Source organism: Hemicordylus capensis, chromosome 3 (assembly GCF_027244095.1).
Source record: "Hemicordylus capensis ecotype Gifberg chromosome 3, rHemCap1.1.pri, whole genome shotgun sequence".
Classification (NCBI taxonomy): Eukaryota; Metazoa; Chordata; class Lepidosauria; order Squamata; family Cordylidae; genus Hemicordylus; species Hemicordylus capensis.
The window spans coordinates 286,632,296-286,655,468 of record NC_069659.1 but is presented as its reverse complement, the minus strand read 5'-3'; the positions used below and the strand labels follow the sequence as shown (position 1 = coordinate 286,655,468).

The 23,173-nt window shown below is 45.2% G+C and overlaps 1 protein-coding gene across 8 annotated transcripts in view; it reads left to right on the top strand.

Moving 5' to 3' along the window:
- Positions 1 to 23,173, top strand: part of LOC128349107 (prominin-1-A-like) — a 74,149-nt gene that overhangs the window by 23,791 nt on the left and 27,185 nt on the right. For 2 of the 8 annotated variants that reach the window (XM_053305032.1, XM_053305037.1), the window contains 5 exons: positions 2,253 to 2,594; positions 14,271 to 14,329; positions 15,828 to 16,036; positions 18,603 to 18,723; positions 22,677 to 22,740. In XM_053305032.1, coding sequence (XP_053161007.1) covers positions 2,465 to 2,594; positions 14,271 to 14,329; positions 15,828 to 16,036; positions 18,603 to 18,723; positions 22,677 to 22,740 — 583 coding nt within the window. In that variant the 5' untranslated portion in view covers positions 2,253 to 2,464. The other 6 variants (XM_053305034.1, XM_053305031.1, XM_053305033.1 and 3 more) reach the window with 6 other exon arrangements.

Sequence of the window (23,173 nt, the reverse complement as noted above, 5' to 3'; positions counted from 1 at the left end):
GCCAGAGGCGAGTGACCTTGACTTACTGCTGCCTGAAGTGGCCCAGAATTATTCAATTTGCTCAGTGCATGTACAGTAGGACAGTCCCTAGCTGTACTCTGTATTTGAGAAGCTCTGCAAAGGGGCACATATACAGTCATTCACACAAAAGCATGCATGTGTAGACCCCCCAAAAGAAGGGGCACGACCCGAAGGTAAACTTTGTTCGGAGACCAGACGGGGACGGAGGCGGGTAGACACACACGGGGGAAGCGGGAAGCCCTTTTTGTGCATCGGAGAGCATCCCTGGCTTCTTGGTCCAGAAAGGACTGTGTCTCGACGAGTGTCGTCGCACGTTCAAACTGTGGGAAGCCGAGTGCGTCTTTGGCTGAGCATGAGCAAGGCTACCGAAAGGGTTAAGCGTGTGTCCCCAGTGACCCTGCGGGGGCTGAAGAGGAGCCGAGCTGGGAGGGGGGCATTCATAGCCAGCAGCTTGGAGGGTCGGGGAATGGTCAGGCCCAGAGCAGCGAGGAGGGCAGGGACCGGCGGTGGAGGGAAGGAAAGGAAGGTCAAGGCGGGGAGTGGACTGGAAAGGAGGTGAGGCTATTCTCTCGGGCCCAGCCCCTTGTTGTTCCACGCGAGGGCAATCCGCGCTCGACGGCGCGGCCGCGCTGTACTGTACCCCTTGTTCTCCCGCGGCGGCAGCAGAAGCTGCGCCCCCCAGTGCCCGCAAGTGGGCGGCGCCAGGTGAGCCAAAATCCTTGTCCTCCTCTCCCGGGTATGCAAGGGGCGGGGGGTCCCTAGCCGAAACCAAAGCCTCTTCTTCCCCCTGGACTCCTGGGTATTCCGGCAGCAGGAAAGGGCGGTCTAGCGTGTCAGAGGGCAGTGGACGACGACGAGCCAGGAGTCCTGCTCGCTTCTCCAGCTGGAGGCGGGCGGCGCAGCGCAGGGCATGGAAGCTCGGACTTTCCTTGGAGGGGCGGCGGCACCACATTCTCGGACTCGGAGCCTCGCGTGGCGCAGGGCGGCACTGGCCCGGCGGCTTTATCGGGCGGCAGCGCTTGCATGGGGGCCAGGGCGGCTCTCGCACGTTTGGTGAGCTGGCGGCGGAGGCAACAACAGTCAGCCACCATCTCGCGCTTCCTCCTCCTCCTTGGCGTCGTCAAGTTTGGGAGCGCGGGCTGCTCGCGCCGGGCATTCATGCGTGGCGGCGAGAACTTTCGGCGCTGAGGACAGGGGTCCTTTGCACACAGAGCCGGGAGGTATGGACGGGCTGGACGGGAAGCGGCGACTTTTGGCAACGTGGGTTGTTGTGTGCCTCATGTCCGTCGCAGTTGCACCCCCCACCCCGTGGCAGCAGCAGCGAGCCACCAATTCTGGTTGCTGCTGCTGCTGCTGCTGCTTGAATGGCTGGGGTTCTCCCGGCTCGGAGTGTGTAGGGAGGGAGATTCCCTGGGGATTATTCTTGGCTAGGCTGAGCTTCTCTGAGGCAAAAGTCGCGCCGCTTTCTGCTATTTTGGCTTGCACGATCCATCTCGTCCAACATCCTGCCTCCAAGAGGGCCGTCCACTCAGTCGGAGCGGCTTCTTCTGGGAAGCCCGCAGTGGTCACGCAGGCACATCCTTCTCCAGCAACTGGTATTCAGAGGAATACGACCTCTTCCAGCCTTTAGTTTGAATTGGCTTTCCCTGGGGCTCGTTTATTGCCATCCATAGAGGCAGATACAGGATTGCCAGAATTTGTTTCATCATCATGAAAGGTGATCATCATATGTGTGAAATATATCAGTGTGTGAAATAAAGAAATATGCCACCTTTGGGTTTCGGCTGCTCTTGCACTTGCCTCGGGATGATCTGCATTTTCTTACTGTGCTCCTACCTATATACTTTTGAATGCTGATTATGATTATGGGTGACAGTGCTTGATTTACATAGGTGGGGTACTGGGGAGGCTGGCCCCCTTATATTTCGCACCGGTCCCTTTGCTACTGTGTTTTAGAAGGCTACAGGGGGCATGATGTGGCTACTATTGTGAGAACTTGAGGATGGAGGTTGTAGATTTCATTAATGACGCTGCTACCTTTTCACACCCATAATACAAGTGCTGGAAGGTGGGGGCTGCTTGTCCTGACCAATGAACACCCATAGTAACCACATTCTCCACCCCATCCTGACAAGGAAGCAGACCCGGTTGTATATTTTTTGACTTTCCTTTTTCCTGGTTGTTTGGTTGCTTGGTTGTACCCACTCCCTAACATCTCTGTTTCCTTATAGGCACACATCCCAGCTCCTTGGACTGGTATAGAGAAAACATTCCACACATTTTGCATCCAAGTGGACAAAGGACAGAAGCCATTGCAGAGGCCAGCTGCTCTCCCAAAGCAGTGTGGGACACGGTGCCTATGAAGCGAACCTCTTGAGAACCTTTGGAGTCCTTCTGAGCTTGCCCAGGACTTGTGATTGTGCTGTGCATTTGATCTACTAAGATGGCCCTGCAAAATCTCACTCAACCTCAATATCAGCTGCCTCCCACTGATCCAAGTGGTAGCCTGCAAGGCCTCTTTGGTATGGTGCACTCCTTCCTAGGGATGGTGCAACCCAACACTTTCCCAAAAGGTAAGAGGTAGAGTAACATTCCCCCAGCAGTATGTCAGGAGAAACTGCTTTATTTTTCTCTATCATCAGTGGCTATTGTGGTACAAAATACAATTGGGTTATATAGTAGTGGAGGGTAAACTTGTCTTTTTCATAGGCTGCAATCCACAACTCATTTTCTCCTTTATAAGCTGGTAAAAGAGTTGCTTTAGGGTGAATGTTGTGGATTATGGTCTTAACCTTCTGAATTCCCAGGATGTGGTTGGGAATCTAACTGCTATGGAGTGTGGGTGATAAAGAGCCTGTGAGTTTCTAATACTTTGCTATGGCATTGTGAGAGAATGCAGTGACTGGCAGTGTTAATAAATCAGCACTCAAGTCAGAAACAGGATTTTACCATGCTGAGATGAAACACTGCCAGGCTGTTGTGCCACTTTTGGGAGTCTGAATCTTGAACAGTAAACTGAAAACTGGGTTGGGGGGATAGGCAATATTTGTGTTTTAACTTTTATGAGCTTGGTAGGTGGATGCCGTCTACTATCAGTCTACTGAATGTGTTTATTCTGCAGTATTCCTTTTTCAAACATTGAAAAGAACTTATTTCCTCCTATACCAGCAGTGTGTTGGGCTGGGAGAAAAGTCCTTGACTACTGTAGTAAGTTGGAGAAAGCGGGAGGGTTCAGCTCCCTTCACCTGCCCGAACCTTTTGATATTAAAATAAGCCCCCAATATTTTAACAATGTGATGTTAAAACAAGCTCCCTGCTTTATAGGTGAATGGGATAGAAATGTGATTAAGGGTGCATTACTGCTGCTATATCATCTAGTTTGGCCCTGGGGTGTGGAGGGAACAGTTCTATTGTGATGTAACTCAGATTGTTAGATCCGCTTTGCAGCTGCATTGGATGCTGACTCACGTTTGGTTTGTGACCACATACCTTAACCTCATGACATTAAACTTAAGATCTTTCCAACAGTTACTGTCTCTTGCACAATCTCTTATGGGCTAGACACTCCTTTAAGGGCTAGACATAGAATCCTAGAAGCAATCCCCGAGACACCCACAATGTAATGGAACTGAGTAATAGTGAGAATAAATTCTCTAGAGCTAGAGAAAATTCATATCTTTGAATCTGAAACCAGGAATTGCTTGGATATGAGCAGGACCCAGGGCCAGAGTCAGGAGTCAACCAAGTTGTGCCATGGCTGAGGGTTCAGAGCCATCAAAAGAGTTCCTGGCCAGTGCCCACTCTTTGAGCTGTGTCTCTTTTGTTTTCCTCTCCCACCCTTCCCATCCGTTAATGGGCAGCCTTCAGAGACCTCTGTGCCATCTGGACAAATCCCATTCTGGGATGGGAAGGGTGCAAAGGACGACAACTGAGCAAGTTGCTCAGCCAAGTGGCTCACTCTGGCTAGATTCACACAATTACAGGGATCCTGATTAAAAAATTAATCTGGATTAGTGAGCACTGCGGAGCTGATTGTGGAGAACCCAGAATTTCAGGGCAATCCTAGTCAAACTGCTCTGGTTAACAAGCATTTAACTAGGATAGATTATGATAACTAGGATTTGGTTAATGAGTGGTTTGACTCAGATTGCCTCCAAATTCTAGGTTCTCACAATCGGCTCCATAGGGCTCACCAATCCTGATTAACTTTTTAACCAGAATTCTTGTGATTGTGTGGACCTAGCTTCTGTTGTGTCTTCCAGGCACCTCCCCCATCTGCTAGTGGGCTTTATCAGGGGCCTCTGAAGAAGCTATTCATGGACAGGGAAGGTGGCTGGGAACCCCACCCACCCTCCCACACTGGGGCTTAAAAGCTGGGCAGCAGCAGCAGCCTAGAATGCTTTGGGGTGGCCCATGCTGTCTCTTTTTTTACAAGGCAATGTGGCTGTGGCTGTGGCTGTGTGCTGCACATTGCCTTATTAAAAAACAGATTATGGCTACAGTGCAGCCACTATGAAGGAGGAGAGCTAGTCTTATGGTAGCGATCATGAATTGTCCCCTTTGCTAAGCAGGGTCCTCCCTGGTTTGCATTTGCAATATCTGACATAAGAACAACCCTACTGGCTTGCATTTGAGACTACATGTGAGAGCACTGTAAGATATTCCCTTTAGGGGATGGGACCACTCTGGGAAGAGCATCTGCCTGCTTGCATGCAGTTATTTCCAAGTTCCCTCCCTGACATCTCCAAGAAAGAGCCAAGAGAGACTCCTGCAACCTTGGAGAAGCCACTGCCAGTGTAGACAATACTGAGCTAGATGGACCAATGATTGACTTGGTATATGGCCGCTTCCTATGTTCCTATGAAGCATTCCTGGCCACTACTACCTGACCACCAAACTGCTCCGCTTCCAGGTAAGCCACCACTAGCTTCAGAGTGTGTGAGCCCCATCAGGATACTTGACTGAGGGCCCTCCATAACCTGGAGCTGGTCCTGGCAATATCTGACAAAAGAACAACCCTACTGGCTCACATCATGTAGTCCAGTATTCTCCTTCCCAAAGTAGCCATCTAGGAATCTTACAGACCTCCTCTCTGTTTCAGCATCTTGTATTCAGAGCTTTTCTGCCTCTAAAAATGGAGGCTCCATCTAGCCAACTTGGTTAGTAGTCATTAATAGACCTATGCATTAATTTATCTAATCCTTTTTAATCCACTGCCTAAGCTGGTGGCTATTAGCACACTTTAAGGCAGTGGTTTACATAAACTGTTGTGCAAAGTTTATTCTAACATGCTTGATGCTTTTTGGCAGTGCAAAAAAAGATTGTGTAGTTGGGCCTATGGAGTTTAATAAGGGAGTAGGTTATCTCTTTAAAAGAAGGAGAGGAAAAGGAGAAGAAGAAACAGAAAATAAAGATGAATAGTGTTTCCTTTCAGTTTTCTTAAACATATATGGAAAGTATATGTGAGCTTCCCTTAACCTCTCTGATTATTTGCAAGGCATCTCCATTTTTCTTATTGTTTCTCTGTCTTTGTCTTTTCGCATTTTCCCCTTCCTTCCTTCCTTCCTTCCTTCCTTCCTTCCTTCTTTCCCTCCCTCCCTCCCTTGTTGTTTTCTCTCTCCCTCCGGGTCTTTTTCTATTAATTTTCATTTTGCCTTCCACTTCCGTTAGAAAATTCTGGAGTAAGAGCACTGTTCCCTCTAAGATGTGTGCGGGCTCACACGTTTTTGGATGTCCGCTCAGTTCATTTTAGACCCCACTCAGGTTGAATCAGGAAGGCCTCATTCTGAATGCAGGTGTGCGCACACTGCCTTGTTACTGCTGCTCAGAAAAAAATTCATTCCACACAGAGATGAAAAAAATTAGAGGGACCACTGAGTAAGAGGATGCTCATGGATGGGGGTGGGCTGTACCTGCCATTTGGGCAGTAGGAAGCAAAGCCTAAAATAAACCTTGTTGTGCATTGTGATAAGTACTTTTATAATCTGTCCTAAATCTACTGCATATCAGTTTCATTGGGCAATCCCAGGTAGGGGTGTGCATGGACTGTTTGGCACAGTTCAGTTAGAATTCAGACCAGACACTGCCAAAGTGAACTGTTTTGGTTGAACCGATTGGCTGAGCTGGTTGGTTTGACGAACCAGCTTGAAGCGGTTCAAAGCAATTCGCGATCTAACCATTTGGACCAGCCTGGTTTGCGGCAGACTGGTTCATGGTGAACCAGTTCTGCACATCGCTAATCCCAGGTTCAGGTATTATGAGATAAGAGATAAATTTCTGTCTCCTTTCTCTACCCTTGTCATGTGTGGAGACAGACAGACTTGTCAATCTGTTTTCTCCTGAGTCCTTTTTCTAAACTTAAAAATCCTTTAGTCTTTTTACATAGGGCAGGTACTCATTTTACTTCTCTTTTGGAGACTTCTTTCAGTTCTGTGATATCTTTCTTGAGATGTGGCCACCAGAACTGTTACACTATTTCAAGCATGATTTCACCATATATAGATATAGATAAAAATTTATTTTTACATTTCTATCCCGTTCTTCCTCTGAGGAGCCCAGAGCCAGATAGGTTTATCCTCACAACAACTCTGTGAGGTAGGTTAGGCTGAGGGATAAGTGACTGGCCCAGAGTCACCCGTGAGTTTCATGGGTAAACAGGGATTTGAACTTGGGTCTCCCCAGTTCTAGTCCAACACTCTAACCAGTGCACCACACTGGCTCTCTATATAATGATATCATAATACTTGCCATTTTATTTTCAGTTTTCCAAATCTCCTGACATTAAATTTGATTGTATTGATAAGCGATACTTATCAGATATGATAAGTAATGTTTATCACTGTTGATAAGTTTCTGTTTTCAGTACTACAACCTCAAAATGTGGGTAGTGGTAACCTGTCTAGGATTTCATCAGTGTATTTGTGTATCAATCTGTGTGCATTTCATTATGCTAACGTACATTGAATCTCATCTGTCACTCTGTTGCCCATTTGCTCAAGCCCTGTTCGGAGGGGTTGGTGGGGGTGGGGGGGAGGAAGGAAGCTGTACTCATGTACGTAATAAATGACCTGAAGTCAGGGATGAGTGCAGTGCGATAGCCAGATTTGCAAATGACACCAAAATGTTCAGAATGGTAAAATCTCAAGTAGACTGTAAAGAGTTTCAAGAAGCTCTCTTGAAACAGAAGCCTTGTTCAGATGTGGTGATGGGGAAGAATCATGTACAGCATCCCAGAGCATGTCTGGAAGCCCGCTCCCAGCAATGATGCACCCAAAACATCACCCTCCCTGCTATCTTCACATCATGGAAATCCCTGCCATCACGCTTATGGCGTTTGCCTCTTTAGACTATGATGATGACGATGATGACAATGAGTATTTATATAGCACTTCTTCCATCCAACATACTCAAAGTAGTTTACATAGAAAAATAAAGCATAAATAAAGATGGTTCCTTGTCCCCAAAGGGCTCACAAACGCCATAGCTGTAAAGAGTGCATGGAGTGTGATGCTGATGCTTTTGGCATCTGTCTTGTTACTCTTTTTGTCAACAGCAGATGTCCATGACGTCTGGGGTGGGAAACTAGATTATAGAGAGATCAGGCCTCTTTTGATGCGGTCCTGGACATGTCATTAGCACACTACAGTTCTCTGCAAGAGGTATGGGATGTAGACTGTTGGCAATCTGGGATTTGTCAACCTTTGGAAGGACAGGTGCCAAGGGGAGCTGAAACAGACAGGAAGACTGGCTTGGAGTAGGTGTTGTTGGTTCTTTTCCTTTGACACAGGAGACACTTTGCGATGAAGGCTTGGGTCCCCAGAATTTCTGGTTGCTCTAAGAGAGCTGTCTCTGCTTCAGTTAATCATTTACATTTTTAATATATATTTCCAAGCAACCAGGCTCCTGAATGCAAATCAGAGAGGTGGGGGAGGGGGAGGGGAAAGAATGGAGTTGAGAAAGATGGCAAAGGGGACCTAATTGAGGAGGGAAGGTGGGTGCCATGTGGGGGAGAGAGACAAGAGGTGCTGAAAGCAAGGACTCACTGTTCCTCTGTTTAGCATGACCAAGTTTCTCAAAGCTTGGCCAATGCTTAGGACTGTGTCCATTAGCTGTATAGGGCTATTGTCCACTCTGTGCTCAAACATCATGAGTCATGGTACAGGTTGCTCTCATAATTCACGGGGGTTCTGTTCTTGCCTATAACTGTGAGTACGGAAACCGTGAATGAAGGAACCTTACCCCTTTGGGAATCTAGGGATTAGGTCCCCCCGCCCCCACACACACACAATGCCAAAAAAGTGGGAAGCGGGGGAAAAGAGTAGAAATGAAGAGCACCTTGCTCTCCAGGGCTCCAGAAATGCTCATGAAAACCCCCAAATCAGCTGAATTTTTGGTGAATATTTGCCAAAAACATGTATCTTGTTTTAACAGAAAGAGCCTCAAAATGGCTGCGTATTGTAAAATGGCAACCAGAAGTGACACTGAAAGTTATTTCTGGGTCATTTCTGGCCACTCAAAATAGGTGGATTTTAGCCTATTTTTATACTGTGGGTAAAGAAACTGGGTCTTTAAGGCCCGTCTGCAGATATGTGAAACCACAGGGGCCAGGACTGTGGGTAATGAGGGCCACCGGTATATGCATTTGGCTATAGTTCAAGATCTTTTATAATGTTGTTTTTGGCTTTTGTGGTTGCATTTTCCAGTTTTCTTTCCATTAGGGCTTCAAAGTACTATTGGGGGTCTCCCCTTCCCCCTGTACAACCATTTGGTTGTATAACCATCCCCCATCCCCCCAGTATCATACCGTTTATTGATATTTTGGTGATTAATCATGCTAAGATTGTTGCATTCTGTTGCTGTCCTTAATTTGGAAAGATATGGAACTGAAACTCAAGCCAGATTGAGAGCCATACTCTCTGATCTGTAAACCATGCCTCCAGTCTCAATGGTAGCAGAGAAGACTGAAGTATCTTCTGCTGACTGAAGTATGATCTGTGTATGCTCAGAGGCACCTTTATTATTATTTCATATATTCCAGGCTTGAGCCATCTGCTGTGTGTGTGTGTGTGTGTGTGTGTGTGTGTGTGTGTGTGGTGCACGCTGCACAAACCCCAGCTCAAACTGGCTGGTCTGGGGCCCTTTCTGCTGGCTGGCTGTTAATATGAGTTAACAAGTAAGACCGTGCTATGTAATGAGAGAAGAATCTTCCTGACTATGTTTGACTTGAGAGTTGTATGTGGCTGTGATATGTTAGATGTTACCCTAATGGTGCTGATGCAGAAGTGATGCCAGGTGGGAATTTGGTGTGATGTATGAGTGAAGTTGAAGTGAGTGCCCTGCTAAACAAGATGGCAAGACAATGTTGGGATAAGAGACATTTCAAGCTCAACTGTAAATAAACTATGCACATTATTATTTCTTAATTTTAATTGGAACACAACACTGCTGATCTAGCTTCCTCTTAAAAAGCTTCAGGAAAGGAAATGGTATTCTATTGTCCAGCCATTATTAGATTACTTTATTTAAGGAAAGTAGGCTTGTGAGATCACCCAGCTTTCTCTTGGTGTATCTGTGTGTGTGTGTTTCTATATGTGTGTCCCCTATCAACTTTGCAATGCCTGGACCGATTTGGACCAAATTTGCTACAGCTGTAGGGACACATAGGGATACCTCAGTGGTGTAGTTTGTAATGATGCTATCCACCCCAATTCAAGATGCCAGATATGTTTGAGCGACGTAGGTTAATTTGTGAACTGCCTAAGTGATTTGAACCAAATTTGGTACAGTTGTAGTGAGAGACACATAGGGACACCTCAGCGGTGTAGTTTGTGATGATGTCATCCACCCCAATTCAAGATGGTGGACACATGTACATTTGAGGTGCAAGTGGGCTAACTTGGGGGACTGCCTAACCAATTTGAGCCAAATTTGGTACAATTGTAGGGACACATAGGGACACCTCCATAGCATCGTTTGTGATGATGTCATCTACCCCAATTCAAGATGGCCGATGCATGAACATTTGAGGTGCAAATGGGAACCAATTTGGACCAAATTTAGTACAGCTGCAGGCAGGGGCATAGGGAGCACTTGGATGGCCAGAGGTCGTAGTGCTGCCGGTGGATCCCCCACCCCTGTGGCTTTAGACCATTGGCAATCTGCAATTCTCCCCCAACCTTTGGAAGGACAGGCTGCCAAGGGGAGCTGAAGCAGACAGGAAGACTGGCTTGGAGTAGGAGTTGTTGTTTTTCCTTTGACACGAGAGACACTCTTCGATGAAGGCTTGGGTCCCCAAGATTTCAGTTTGCTCTAAGAGAGCTGTTTCAGCTTCAGTTAATCATTAACTTATTATTATTATTAATAAAATAAAATATGGAAGTACGCAGGGAACCACTACCTGATTTGCAAGGCTCCCAGTTTAAGTCCCTGCAGCAATCACATTGGCTGAGATTGTCGACATATTTTTCAGGCTTTGCTCTTCAACATTGTGGGCTAAGAACATTTTAAAAATAATGTTGAGAATCTAAGGATTAAATTCAGAACAACGATAGCTGCATTTCATGCTGGCAACGGAACCGTGATCTTGAAGATTGTTTGATCCTGATGCCAATAGGGGAGCTGTGTGTGAACAAGACTGGTGCCTCAGCTTGCTCAGTGGAATGGGTGGCATGTGAAAAATCATGCCTTTGATCTTCTGGGCCAGTCCCACAGTGCCTCTTAGCTATAAAGTATGCTGTCGATAAATAAATATTCCCCATCGCATAGGAACAGCTGCATTAAAAAAAAAAAAAAGGATCACTGAGTTTGCAGCAGCTGAAATTGTAAACCAGCCTTAAAAATAAGTTAACAGGAGTTACTGTCCTACAGTACTTGTAACTGCTTTCCAATTTTTCAGTAGCCCGATTTCCAGTTCTAATATAATTTACAAACACACATACACAAAACCCCAGCACTGTACTTGTGTACCTAGATGCAGTCTTAACTCACCACAGGAGAGTAAGCAAATGGCTATTTACAAGCCTGTTGTATGTTAAGGAGGAGACCCTTGAGGTATTCCTTCTAATTCTTTTCAAATGTGTGCAGAATTAGTTTTGTTCTGGATGGCAGTATGAAGGCAGTGTTTGCACACGTGCATTCAGAGGGGCCTTCCTGATTTAACCTAAGTGGGATCTGAGGCATTTTTGAGCCATTTTGATCTGAGCCCTGAGCCATTTTTGGAAGGGCAGTATAGAAATCAAAATAATCATCATCATCATCATCATCGAGAAGAAAGAAAAACAAGTTAAAATAATTGACATAGCAATACCAGGTGATAGCAGAATAGAAGAAAAAGAAATAGAAAAAATCACAAAATACAAAGATCTACAAATTGAAACTGAAAGGCTGTGGCAGAAGAAGACCAAAATAATCCCAGTAGTAATTGGTGCCCTAGGTGCAATTCCAAAACACCTTGAAGAGCACCTCAACACCATAGGGGCCACAGAAATCACCATCTGCCAATTACAAAAAGCAACTTTACTGGGAACAGCCTATATTCTGCAATAATATCTATAATAATAACAGCAACAATATTGATAATAAAATTCAGCCATCCCAGGTCCTTGGGAAGGACTCGATGTCTAGATAAAACAAACCAGTCAATAACACCTGTCTGACTGTGTAAACAAACAAACAAACAAACAAATAAATAATAATAATAATAATAATGAGGGAGTGGACATTAAAGAACTTGTGAGTGCGAGCACATGTGCACGCCTTAGAGGGAACACTGAATGCTTGCATGTTCTGAGGTACAGCAAGTATGTACCTAAGAGAGGGCATTCTCACCTGTGATGTGCAGAAGTGGAAATGGCTTCCTGAGAGTAGTTCACCTGCTGGTCCAATCTTTGCTTTTAAGCAGGAAATGGAGCTGGTTTTGTTTAGGCAGGGCCTTTTTCTGTAGTTTGATTTCAGTGGAACTTTGCTGCTATTTTTCCAATCCTTTTGCTTTCATCTAAAACTAACTGTTTATTTGATTAGTTTTTAGGTAGGATTATGCTTCTATCATGCTCTATTCCCCCCTCCCCCTTTAATTTGCTTAACATCCAGCTTGTTCTGGAAAACTCCAAAGCTTGCTCAAAACTTTGAGCCCTTTCTCACGATCAGGGAGAAAGGGCTCCATGCTGCAGGAGTGGAAGAATACTTACCTCCCTTGCAGAAATCTTTGTTTTCTGGCTAGGTGAGAGGATCGCTTGCCCAGACATTCTCTGGCTGCTACTGGCAGTCAAGCAGTTTGAGGGTCTGGAGCAATGCTTCCTCTGACAGGGATTCCCAGATGTTGTTCCGACAACTCCCAGCATCCCCAGCTGCAGTAGTTTTTGGCTGGGAATTGTGGGAGTTGTAGTCAACAACATCTGGCTATCCCTGTTAGAGGGAACAATGGTTGGAAGGCCCTTGAAATTCCCATAATGCACTGCGTGAGTGTGTGGTGCATTATAGGGAGCCTCCTGACATCGGCTGGGAGGCTACTCGTGTGTTGGCGCCGTGTGGAGCCGCGTGACACTGACACACGATCCGTTAGCCAGGGGTGAGAGTACACTTGCGCCCTTAACCCTGGCTAACAGCCGCAGCTCCTTACAGGGTTTGCCGCTGCCGGAAGCCACATGGCTCCCAGCAGTTTCCACACGCAGGCAAAACACCAGGCTGGGCTTCCTTAGCTCGGTTTTGCCTGCACATGGAATAACACTAGGAATAGCCTCCTACAAAATGCACTAGGGCAATTAGCGGTACATCAGAAATTACTGCTAGGTCTTACTTTCGGGGTAGGTCTTACTTTCGGGGAAACAGGGTAGTGTTATTTTAGTTGGTGCTAATGAAGGAATTGCTGTCCTTTGAGTTTTGACAATTTTCCCCACTGTGGACTGGCACGGCTACCTAGAGTGTGTATGTGTGTATTTGATCATGTTGTGAGCTGCTGCCTCATGTTCTTTGATTAAAAGGTGAGATTATATAAATAGTTATAAAAAATAAATGCTACACTTCTTTCTTATATTGCTACCCAGTTTTTCAACCATAATTGATTCCTCAGGGGGTGTTAGTGAAGCTAGGATCGTGGGGATGGGTGTGTTAAGAGGAAGGAAAAGCAGCTCAGAGCAAACAGAGGAAACATTCATGCAAATAGAAAGTGTTGCGGAACTGTGCAGCAACCTGCATAACCACTTCTCACCAACCCCACCCCCACTTATGGGTGCCAGTGCTGAAGGGCTGGATTTAAACATGCCAGAGCTCTTGATGGATTGGTGGTGGTGGCGGTGGCGGTGGCAGCAGCGACTCTCCTACAGTACATAGTTTTGGAAAAAAGTGAGCCTCCTTGTAGGTTATACCCTCAGACATGGAGAAGCTCATCACCTCAGTCCCAGCTGTATGTGGGCTGGTGGCTGGTACTCAGTGGTGAAAGAAAGGGATTCTATACACATTCTTCAGTACACTTGTAGAGCTCTAGCACTGAAAACCATTCTGTGGCTGAAGCATGGCTCAGATTAAACCCTCTTCCTACAGTAACGAAGGTGCCTCCTGTTCCACTCCATTGATACAAAGCAATTTATCTTCTAGCATTGAGGTTCTTGCAGCTACCTCCATTCCCAAGAGGGGACATAACACACTGCTTTGTGCTGTACCGGTTATATGATATGGGATCCCAGAGGCACAGTGCCATTCCTTCAGATGATCTTTTGTTGGAAGGAGGCCATAGAAGCAGCCTGTCTGTCAACTTAAATTCTGCTCGTTGCAGCAAGGTGCCCCGTAGTAGTGAAGTGAGATTGCTTGACTTGGATTGCACAGGGAAAGTGTTTCCCTTCTAGCGGCATAGTGTTCCTTGGTGTTCCACTGGCTCATTAGGATCAAACCTCTAAATTGAGAATTTCTTTGGGGTGGGTGGGGAGAACTTTGAAATCAGGCTTCTGCCCTAGCTAACAACCACCACAGGAAAACAAACCACCCTAGCTAACACCACCCTAGCTAACAACCACCACCACCACAGGAAAAAATGCTCTTGGTGTACAGCCAGTCATTCATCTGGGATATAAAGAGATAGCTTTGGAGACAGGCAGCTGCAGAAACAGGGGTCTCTGTTGCTCCCTTATCCTGGTAATGTAGGCTCCAGGCTTGACTTTCTAGAGGGATGTCTGTTTTAAGTTCCATGCAATTGTCCAATTAGGTGACATTTCTCTCTTTTCCTACCCCACAACTAACATCTCTGTGCTTCTTCCTAGATCTTATAACTCGCTTGTACAATCGTGAGAATGTTACTAATCCAGAGGTATACAAAGAGGTGAGTGTTCAAGCAGTGATCATGGGATTCAGAAGTTCCTGGGTACCAAGAGGAGAATCAGGCTGCATGAGAAGGGGCTCCTTGATGGGGAAATGTTGGTGACGTGGGACCCAGCATGCAGTGCTTCTGGGAGAAGTTGTAACAGGAGCAAAAGATATCAGTTGTTTGTATGAGTAAATGATTTGTGCAGGACAAATATAAATATTCATAAATATATCTACATATATAAATAGATATTCAAATGATCGTTGCAAGCTAGGGAACTCAAACAGTGGGTGCAGATTCTAATAATCCCTCCAGTGGCTGTTGCTGGTTTCTATCTTGTATTTCTTTTTAGATTGTGAGCCCTCTGGGGACAGGGGACCATCTTATTTATTCATGCTCTCTCTCTATCTCTCTCAACTGCTTTGAAAACTTTGTTGTTAAGTGTTATATAAAAATTTATAGTAGTTGTAGTAGACATGGAGATGTATTATGGCTGCTGCTTTCAGGTAGCAAAGTTAAAATCAACTTTGATTTTTGAAGGAGAGTACTAAGGCAGAATTCCAGAAGAGCACTGTATTTGGAGGCATTTTCTGTGATCTGATTAGACCGAATCCACTGTAAAATGGGAACCCTATTTTTTCTGGTTTGTGTTTTGCCTAGTCAGAGATCTTTAAGCACTAGCATGTGTGGGTGACTATCTGGGGGAAGATCTGGTGCACCATATGAGGGAGCAGCAGCCTCTGAGGTCTGAGCAGCCAGGGTCATGTTGTTCATGGGAATTACTACAGGTCCTGTGATGCTGTGTGACTTTGGATGCACCGTACCTGGAATAGGAGAAATTAAAACCCCTAAGCAAACTGTGGCCCTGTACAGCACAAATTACATACCTATTCTCATGATTTGAGAGAGGCAGCCTGATCCATTCCAAGTGTGAAACCCCATGTTGTTGTTGTTGTTGTTGTTGTTGCTGCTGCTTCTTCTTCTTCTTCTTCTTCTTATTATTATTATTATTATTATTATTATTATTATTATTAATTTTTACATTTATATCCGGCTCTTCCTCCAAGGAGCCCAGAGTGGTGTACTACATACTTGAGTTTATCTTTCACAACAACCCTGTGAAGTAGGTTAGGCTGAGAGAGAAGTGACTGGCCCAGAGTCACCCAGCTAGTTTTATGGCTGAATGGGGATTTGAACTCGGGTCTCCCTGGTCCTAGTCCAGCACTCTAACCACTACACCATGCTGGCTGATGTCATCGTTGGCTCTTGCCAGGGTCTAGTAGACCAAACCGGACTCCAGAATAACAAACTAGATATCAGTGGGTGCCCATCCAAGCATTCTAGTAAATCTAGATTGCTTTTGAACTGGAAGCAGTAGTTTCCCCGACCTTTAGAGTGCCTTTGGCTGAACCTGCTCTTCTTCTGGCCTTTTGGGGTAGACAGGTGTTGTCTGTGAATATGGTTGTGCCACCTAAGAACCCTTTCTTCTGTCTCTCCCTCCCTCCATCTCTAGGTACTCTTATATGAGGCGGGATACCTGGTTTGCATCATCATTGGGCTTCTCTTCATCATCCTCGTGCCCCTGGTGGGCTTGTGCTTCTGCTGCTGCCGCTGCTGCTGTAAGAGCTGTGGAGGCTTCATGTACCAGAAGCAGACCAAGAACACTGACTGCAAGAGGCAGGCACTCTTTGTGTCAGTGCTGGCTGTCACTACCATTCTTCTGTGAGTTTTGCCCCATGCAGAGTATCAGAGAGGAGTGGGGAGGGTTCTGACTATGTGGCCAGTTGCAGCAGGGGGTTGATGCCTGTGGAACATTCCTTGATTGACTGATTGATTGATTGATTGATTGATTGCATATATCCCACTCTTCTTCCAAGGAGCCCAGAGCGGTGTACATTATGTTAATCTTCAGAACAACCCTATGAGGTAGATTAGGCTGAGGGATAAGTGACTGGCCCAGAGTTGCATTATGAGTTTCATGGCTGAATGAGGATTTGAACCTGCTTTTCCTTGGTCCTAGTCCAACACTCACTACACTGTGCTGGTCTTTGCTTGCGGCCATGCTGGCCCCATTTAAATGGGATGCCAGACAAGCTAGGAGGACTTGCTCTTGCAGCACACTGCTGTCTTATTTAAACCAGGTTGCTTTGCTTGTGCATGTGCTCTTAGCAGACCAGGGATCCATAGCCTGGGTGTGTGCTGCACTAATGTACATATAATGTTGAGGTGGCCAACCTGAGGCTCTCTAGCTGTCTGTTGTTGAACTACCTTATTCCCAGCTGCAATAAATTGCAGCTGGAGATTGCGAGAGTTGTAGTCCACAACAGCTGAAGAGCCTCAGGTTGGCCATCCTTGTATAGTGGCTGAGGGTCTGGTTTAAAGAAGGCACTGAGCACACAAAGCACTGCATGGGCACATTCTTCTTTCCTGCCTGGCATCATGTTTCAGTCTGACCATGGTCTCTTACGATTGTGTGATGCCTGGGAAATGGCTTCCTGGAGCTGGAAAGGATGGGACGGTCCCAACAGGGCGGCCCTACAGGAAGCTGCCATTGTGTGCAAGCAGATTCCATTGTGTGGGACAAAGAGCTGCGGTGGGAGTTCTGGCGGCAAAGTGAGAGTTTCTGGTGTGGGGGTGCTGAGGAGAGCTGCCAGTGGAATTGTCCAGCAGCTTGAAAGCATTAATAGCTTGCGACTGTCCAGGCAGGGCTCCATTTGAGCCACGGCTCTGTTCTGGCATCTGTTTTCAGTGACAAGCAAAACCTTGATGTGTAAAAATTGCCCTGAGCAAGTATAGAGTGCATTTTCTCCTTACTGAATAACCACAGAAAGCTTCACACACAGAGGACTCATGAGAAGGTCTTCCAAGTGGGAGGATAGTATTTCCAGTCAGACAGCAACCCTGCCATTTCTTTTTATAGAAAAAAAAAGTACAGACTCCCAAGTCTGAGCTGTTGGCTGCCATTTTCTCTCGGAAGGCCTTGAGAGATGCATGCAGCAGCACAAAGTTACCAAAGGGGGCGCTGTGGAGCTACTGGCACTTTCTGCGGAACCACTAGGGAGCAGTTGGATCTCCAGTACAGTGCTGTAGAATCCAAGGCAAAGAGTTGTGGTATGCAAGGACAAGGCAGTGGAGTGGAATCAGGAATATTTATATTTTTATGAAATTGATATTATGTACAGAGAGGCAAGTGCAGACTGCTTTTCAGTGCTCTTGCTGCTGGCTGTTTTGTTAGCCCCGCCTCTATTCCAGGACTGGAATACAAGCAACTAAAGTCCCATTCAAATCTGGCCGGGATCAAGGAATGGATTAACCAAAAACACCACATCTGCCATTTTAACAAACAGTCTGCAAGGCCGTTCCTGCATAGTTTGTCCTTATCCTCTTTTTTTTGCATAGAGGATCTTGCATTGCTGTGTGAGCCAAGTGAATGCTGACCTCTGCTAAATGTAGGCAGGATTACCCAGATCCTAGTTTTATAAAACTGGAAGGGATCAAAGGGCAGTCTACTCTAACCCCTAACCATCGGAAAGGATAATTCAGCTTTCTCAGAGATCAGCCTACACAATGGTGGACCATGGTGTGCTGCAAGTAGAAAGCAGGTGCCACAGACCATATACCTAGAGAAGTCTCTCACAGATGTGCCAAGCTGAGTGCTACGGTTGAGAGCCTGGCTTTTTTTAAATTAGAAAAGTAGAAAAATAATGTTACAGAAAAGCAATAATTGATAAAAGCAATACAGCATAAAGATGAAGACAGGTGGTGAACCTTATTGTATTCCAAAATGTAACACACAATTTCCATGTTTCAATAAAATGTGTTTGTAATTCAGACTGTCCTTCTACAGTGTGCTAATTGTGGCATAGTAGCAATAGCCCATACTCAAGAATACCGCTCTGATACTGGGAGCTAGTTTTCTTACAGCAAACTGCAGCACATATTTTAAAAGCTGTAAGTAGATGTATTGCCATCTCCAAGGCAGTTTCTTCCATAAGGTATCTCCAGTAACATAATAATACTATTGTAGGATTGCTTCTGGCTCTGGAGGTACCAGTGGGCAGAGAAGGCTGGCTCCAAGCCCTCTCAGCTTCACCCCTCCCCCAGATCCTCCTCCCCACATAACTGGCACAACATCAAGGTGCTTTATGGATAAATAATAGCAATTCTGCTGGCTGTCCATCACTGTGAATCTCTGGGGGAAACAAAAGCCCACATAGTACAAAAAGCTGCCTTCAATCTTTTGCACTTCTGAGTTCTTGTTCCTTTTTGCCTGATTCCTTTATTTCAGGGCTGGGGACGTCTGTGCATATGTCAGCAATCATCGCATGTCCCAGGTTATAGGTAAAAGCTTCAGCACTTTGAACAATACTGTGGACAACCTGGACACTTTCCTGAATTCCATCCCTCAGGTATATAGTTTATGTGCTATATTACTCTTGCCTTCTGCTTCCTTTCCCCAGGGAGGTGTCCTGTCCATGATCCCATCCTTCATGTATGACCAGCCCAGATCTTCCCCACTCTTCTTCTCGCCATCTTCTACCCCAGTTTCCACATGCCTTGCCCCACTGCTCAGGAAAGCACCTTGACATTCTGCTTCCATTCTCCAACAGTCTTTCTTCTTTCCACTTCCCATAGAAAGATATCTTTGCATTGCTTGGTCCCCATTGTCCCACTGGCATGCTGATAATCTGTCCAAGCAGTTTGAAAGCCCAGAACTTCAGTGACCAGGGTAAATTACTCACCAGGGTGGTTCACATGATGATTACTAGGGTAGGAGATGCCTCCTGCTCTAGTTCACGAGCTGCATGTGCTCCTGATTTGTGATTGTAAAACAAGGTCAAAGGTACGGGAGCTTGATCATGAGCTAAGCCCTAGCTGGATAGGACAAGCATGCCCTACCTAGATTCCATCCTCAGGTTTGGGACGGAAAGCCCTCCTTTCCAGCTGGGCCTTAGTACATGACCAAGCTCCCCGCTTCCAAACTTCTTATGCACTCACAGTTGATCACAAAGAGGGAGTGTGCACAGCTCCTGAACTAGGGGTGGAGGCATCCATCTAACCATCTAATCATTTTATGAATCACCCTAACTGCTGCCAGTTGGCAAGGGAAATCCATGCTCTGTAAAAATAGGATCAGATGTTAACCAAGAGGGGATTCCATGCGAGGGTGAGAGGTCTGAGGCTTTTCTAACGCAGGGGGGCTGGAATATATGATGCATTCTAAAGGTTTCCAAAAGAGGTCCATGTGTTTCCCATATCTGCACTGGTTCTGATATTAGTTTGCTTTGAAAGATTTGCACAAATTTCTGTTAAATAGCAACACAAACATAGTATAACATGGAATTCATAATACTGGAAAGAGAAAATGTGTTTTGCTATTGGTGGAGAAGAATGATTAAACATGGTACCGAGCTAAATTGTTTTCCTATAAGGAAAGGCGCCTCTCCTAGAAGAGGCGCTTCTCACACCAAATGCTTGGACCATTAGAAGATGCCATACATCTTATAGTTCTTGGAAATATTTGCATGCAGCAGATTTAATTGTTCTCCAGGATATTTGCCAAACCCCCAGTGGCACTTGCAGTTCTAAAGTTAATTTAGTCTCTAGACAGTTATGGGGACAGTCAGTGAGGGTCCTGAAGGTCTAGTCTTATAGATCTGGACTACAGGAGGCAGGAATACTGCAGCTGAAGGAACTCCGGAATATTTGCTTTTGAAAAGTGGTCAATTATTAACTTCTGCAGATATTCTTTCAGCCCTCTCCTGAGCATGTTTACTGATAAAGTCCTGTGAATTTAAAAGGAACCCACTAAGAATGTGTCTGATTGCAGCCTTCGATTCTTATTAATATTCCTTGCATATAATAGCCTGGTTCACACAGTCATTCACATCTAGATTTAATGTGGGTTACCAGATGATTGTGTGAACCTATGCCAAGACAGGAATCACAGATTCCTTTCAGGTCATCAACCACCTTGGCTTCGGCTCGCACAATCACACTAATGTGTGTATCACACATTAAATCTAGATTTGAATGATCGTATGAATCAAGACAATGATTTTGGGGTTGACAAAGTCTTTTTGAATTGGATTGGTGTAAGAATTGTCAGTGTGACAACATATTTTCAGATTAAACAAAGCCAGCCATATTCCTTACAGCTTCATATCTAGGACAATAATTATGTTCAGAATCTTGGTTTTATTTGCCATGCCCTCTGCTGTGGGTGGTACTGTATGGCCGTGTTTTAACCATCAAAAAAGTTAGTCTGAGGAGTGGTCAGCTAAGATTCAGAGCTGTGCGTGATCGTGAAAACTGTTTGTGTGGTGGCAGAAATCCTGATTGGAGGGCCAGGAAGTGATTGTGTGCAAGGGAGAATCGTAGTTGGGTGCTGCACTGTGCATCAGATCTAAGATTGCCGATGTTGGCTTAGTGTAGCATTCAACTGCAATTATGTTAAGCACAATTCCATCACTTCTCTGTCCTCTGACCACCACATGTGTGGTTTTCAGGGGTGTGCATGAATCTTACACACATGGACAAATTTGTTGGTACTCTTACAGCTAATTGAAAAAGTGTTTCATGCCTCCTGAAAAGTGATTAAATGAAAAGCAATTGTCCCATGTATACCTGCATGCTTTTGGTATGTCATCGGATAAAGCAAAAGAAGTGTGAAAAGAGATAATGTATTGCTTATTCTACAAAGATATTCGAAAGTGGCCTGGACACATTTGTTGGTACCCCTAGAAAAGATAATAAGTAATTGGATTAGAGTGATTTTTCAAATTAGCTGTTTTCTTTAGTATCACACATGTCTCCAATCGTGCAATCAGTCATTCAGCCTATTTAAATGGAGAAAAGTAGTCACTCTGCTGTTTGGTATCATCTTGGCTTCTCCAAGATATGGCTGAGAGAGATTCCTTCCTGCAACCTTGGAGAAGCCACTGCCAGTCTGTGAAGACAATACTGAGCTAGATAGACCAATGGTCTGACTCAGTATATGGCAGTTTCCTATGTTCCTATGTGTGTCCCACAATGAACATGGACCAGAGAAAGCAAAGGAGAGAGTTGTCTGAGGAGATCAGAAGGAAAATTATAGACAACCATGTTAAAGGGAAAGGCTATAGGACCATCTCCAAGCAGTTTGATGTTCTTGTGACAACTGTTGCAAATATTAAGAAGTTCAAGGTCCATGGGACTTTAGCCAACCTCCCTTGATGCAGCTGCAAGAGGAAAATCAACCCCAGAATGGGCAGAAGGATAGTGAGAATGGTAGACAAAAAGCCAAGGACAACTTCTAAAGAGATTCAAGCTGAACTCCAAGGTCAAGGTCCATCAGTGTCTAATCGTACCATCCGTCGCTTTTTGTGTGACAGTGGGCTCAATGGAAGAAGACCCAGGAGGACTCCACTGTTGAAAGAAAAACATAAAGAAGCTAGACTGGAATTTGCTAAAATGCATATTGACAAGCACAGTGCTTCTGGGAGAATGACCTTTGGACAGATGAGACAAAACTGGAGCTTTTTGGCAAGTCACATCAGCTCTGTGTCCACAGTTGAAAAAAATGAAGCTTTAAAAGAAAAGAACACCATACCTACTGTGAAACATGGAGGAGTCTGGGTTATGTTTTAGGGCTGCTTTGCTAAGTCTGTCATGGAGTGCTTTGAGTCTGTGCAGGGAACAATGAAATCTCAAGACTATCAAGACATTCTGGAGCGAAACGTACTGCCCAGTGTCAGAAAGCTCTGTCTCAGTCGCAGGTCATGGATCCTCCAACAGGATAATGACCCCAAACACACAGCTAAAAGCACCCAAGAATGGCTAAGAACAAAACATTGGACTATTCTGAAATGGCCTTCTATGAGCCCTGATTTGAATCCTACCGAACATCTATGAAAAGAACTGAAACATGCAGTCTGGAGAAGGCACCCTTTAAATTTGACACAGCTGGAACAGTTTGCTCAGGAAGAATGGGTCAAACTACCTGTTGACAGGTGCAGACGTCTCATTGAGAGCTACAGGAATCACTTGTTTGCAGTGATTGCCTCTAAAGGTTGTGCAACAAAATAATAGGTTAAGGGTCCCATCATTTTTGTCCATGCCATTTTCATTTGTGTTATTATTTGAAATATTCTGTTGCATCAAAACTCTAAAGCAAAGTCTGATTTTTGTTAAATGCGGAATAAACAATGATGGGTGCCAATTACTTTTGTCAGTTTCAAGTTATTTCAGATACAGTTGTGGGTTCTTTTTTTGTGGAGGGGTACCAACACATTTGTCCACGTGTGTAGCTGGCTGCTCCTCAAACAAACATTCTTGATCGTAAGAACACAGCCCATTTCATTAGGTTCCTGGTTTTCCACAGGAGATTGACTTCATCGTCGATTCCAGCAGTGTGCCCATTAATGAAGCCAATGAGAGCCTTCTGGGTGAGTCCATGCCACTGGCTGCAATCTGGGGATATTGTCTAGGTCTCAAGTGTGAGAGGCAAAAAGGCCTGGGCTTCAAGCTGACATTTGGAAATCAGCAGAAATTGCCCAACCCCTTTGTTGTGCTATATAATGTGGTCACAAGAAACGGGGCTGAAGCAGATGCCTCAAACCCTGTAGCCCTATTCAGACATTATGCTGTACATGTGCGCTTCTGTACACATGTACACATATTTGTGTGTATATGTGTTCATTTCAAAAGTGAACCTGGCTACAGGTCCCTCAAATTAATGGTACAGGAAGGAGGTTTATTGCTCTACATAATGTGCTGTACATTTGTTTCTCAACATAATGTGTAAAGAACTGTCTGTGCATACTGTATACACAGACTGTACAAGTGGTGAATGCAGTGTGTGAATGGGGCTTGTGATCT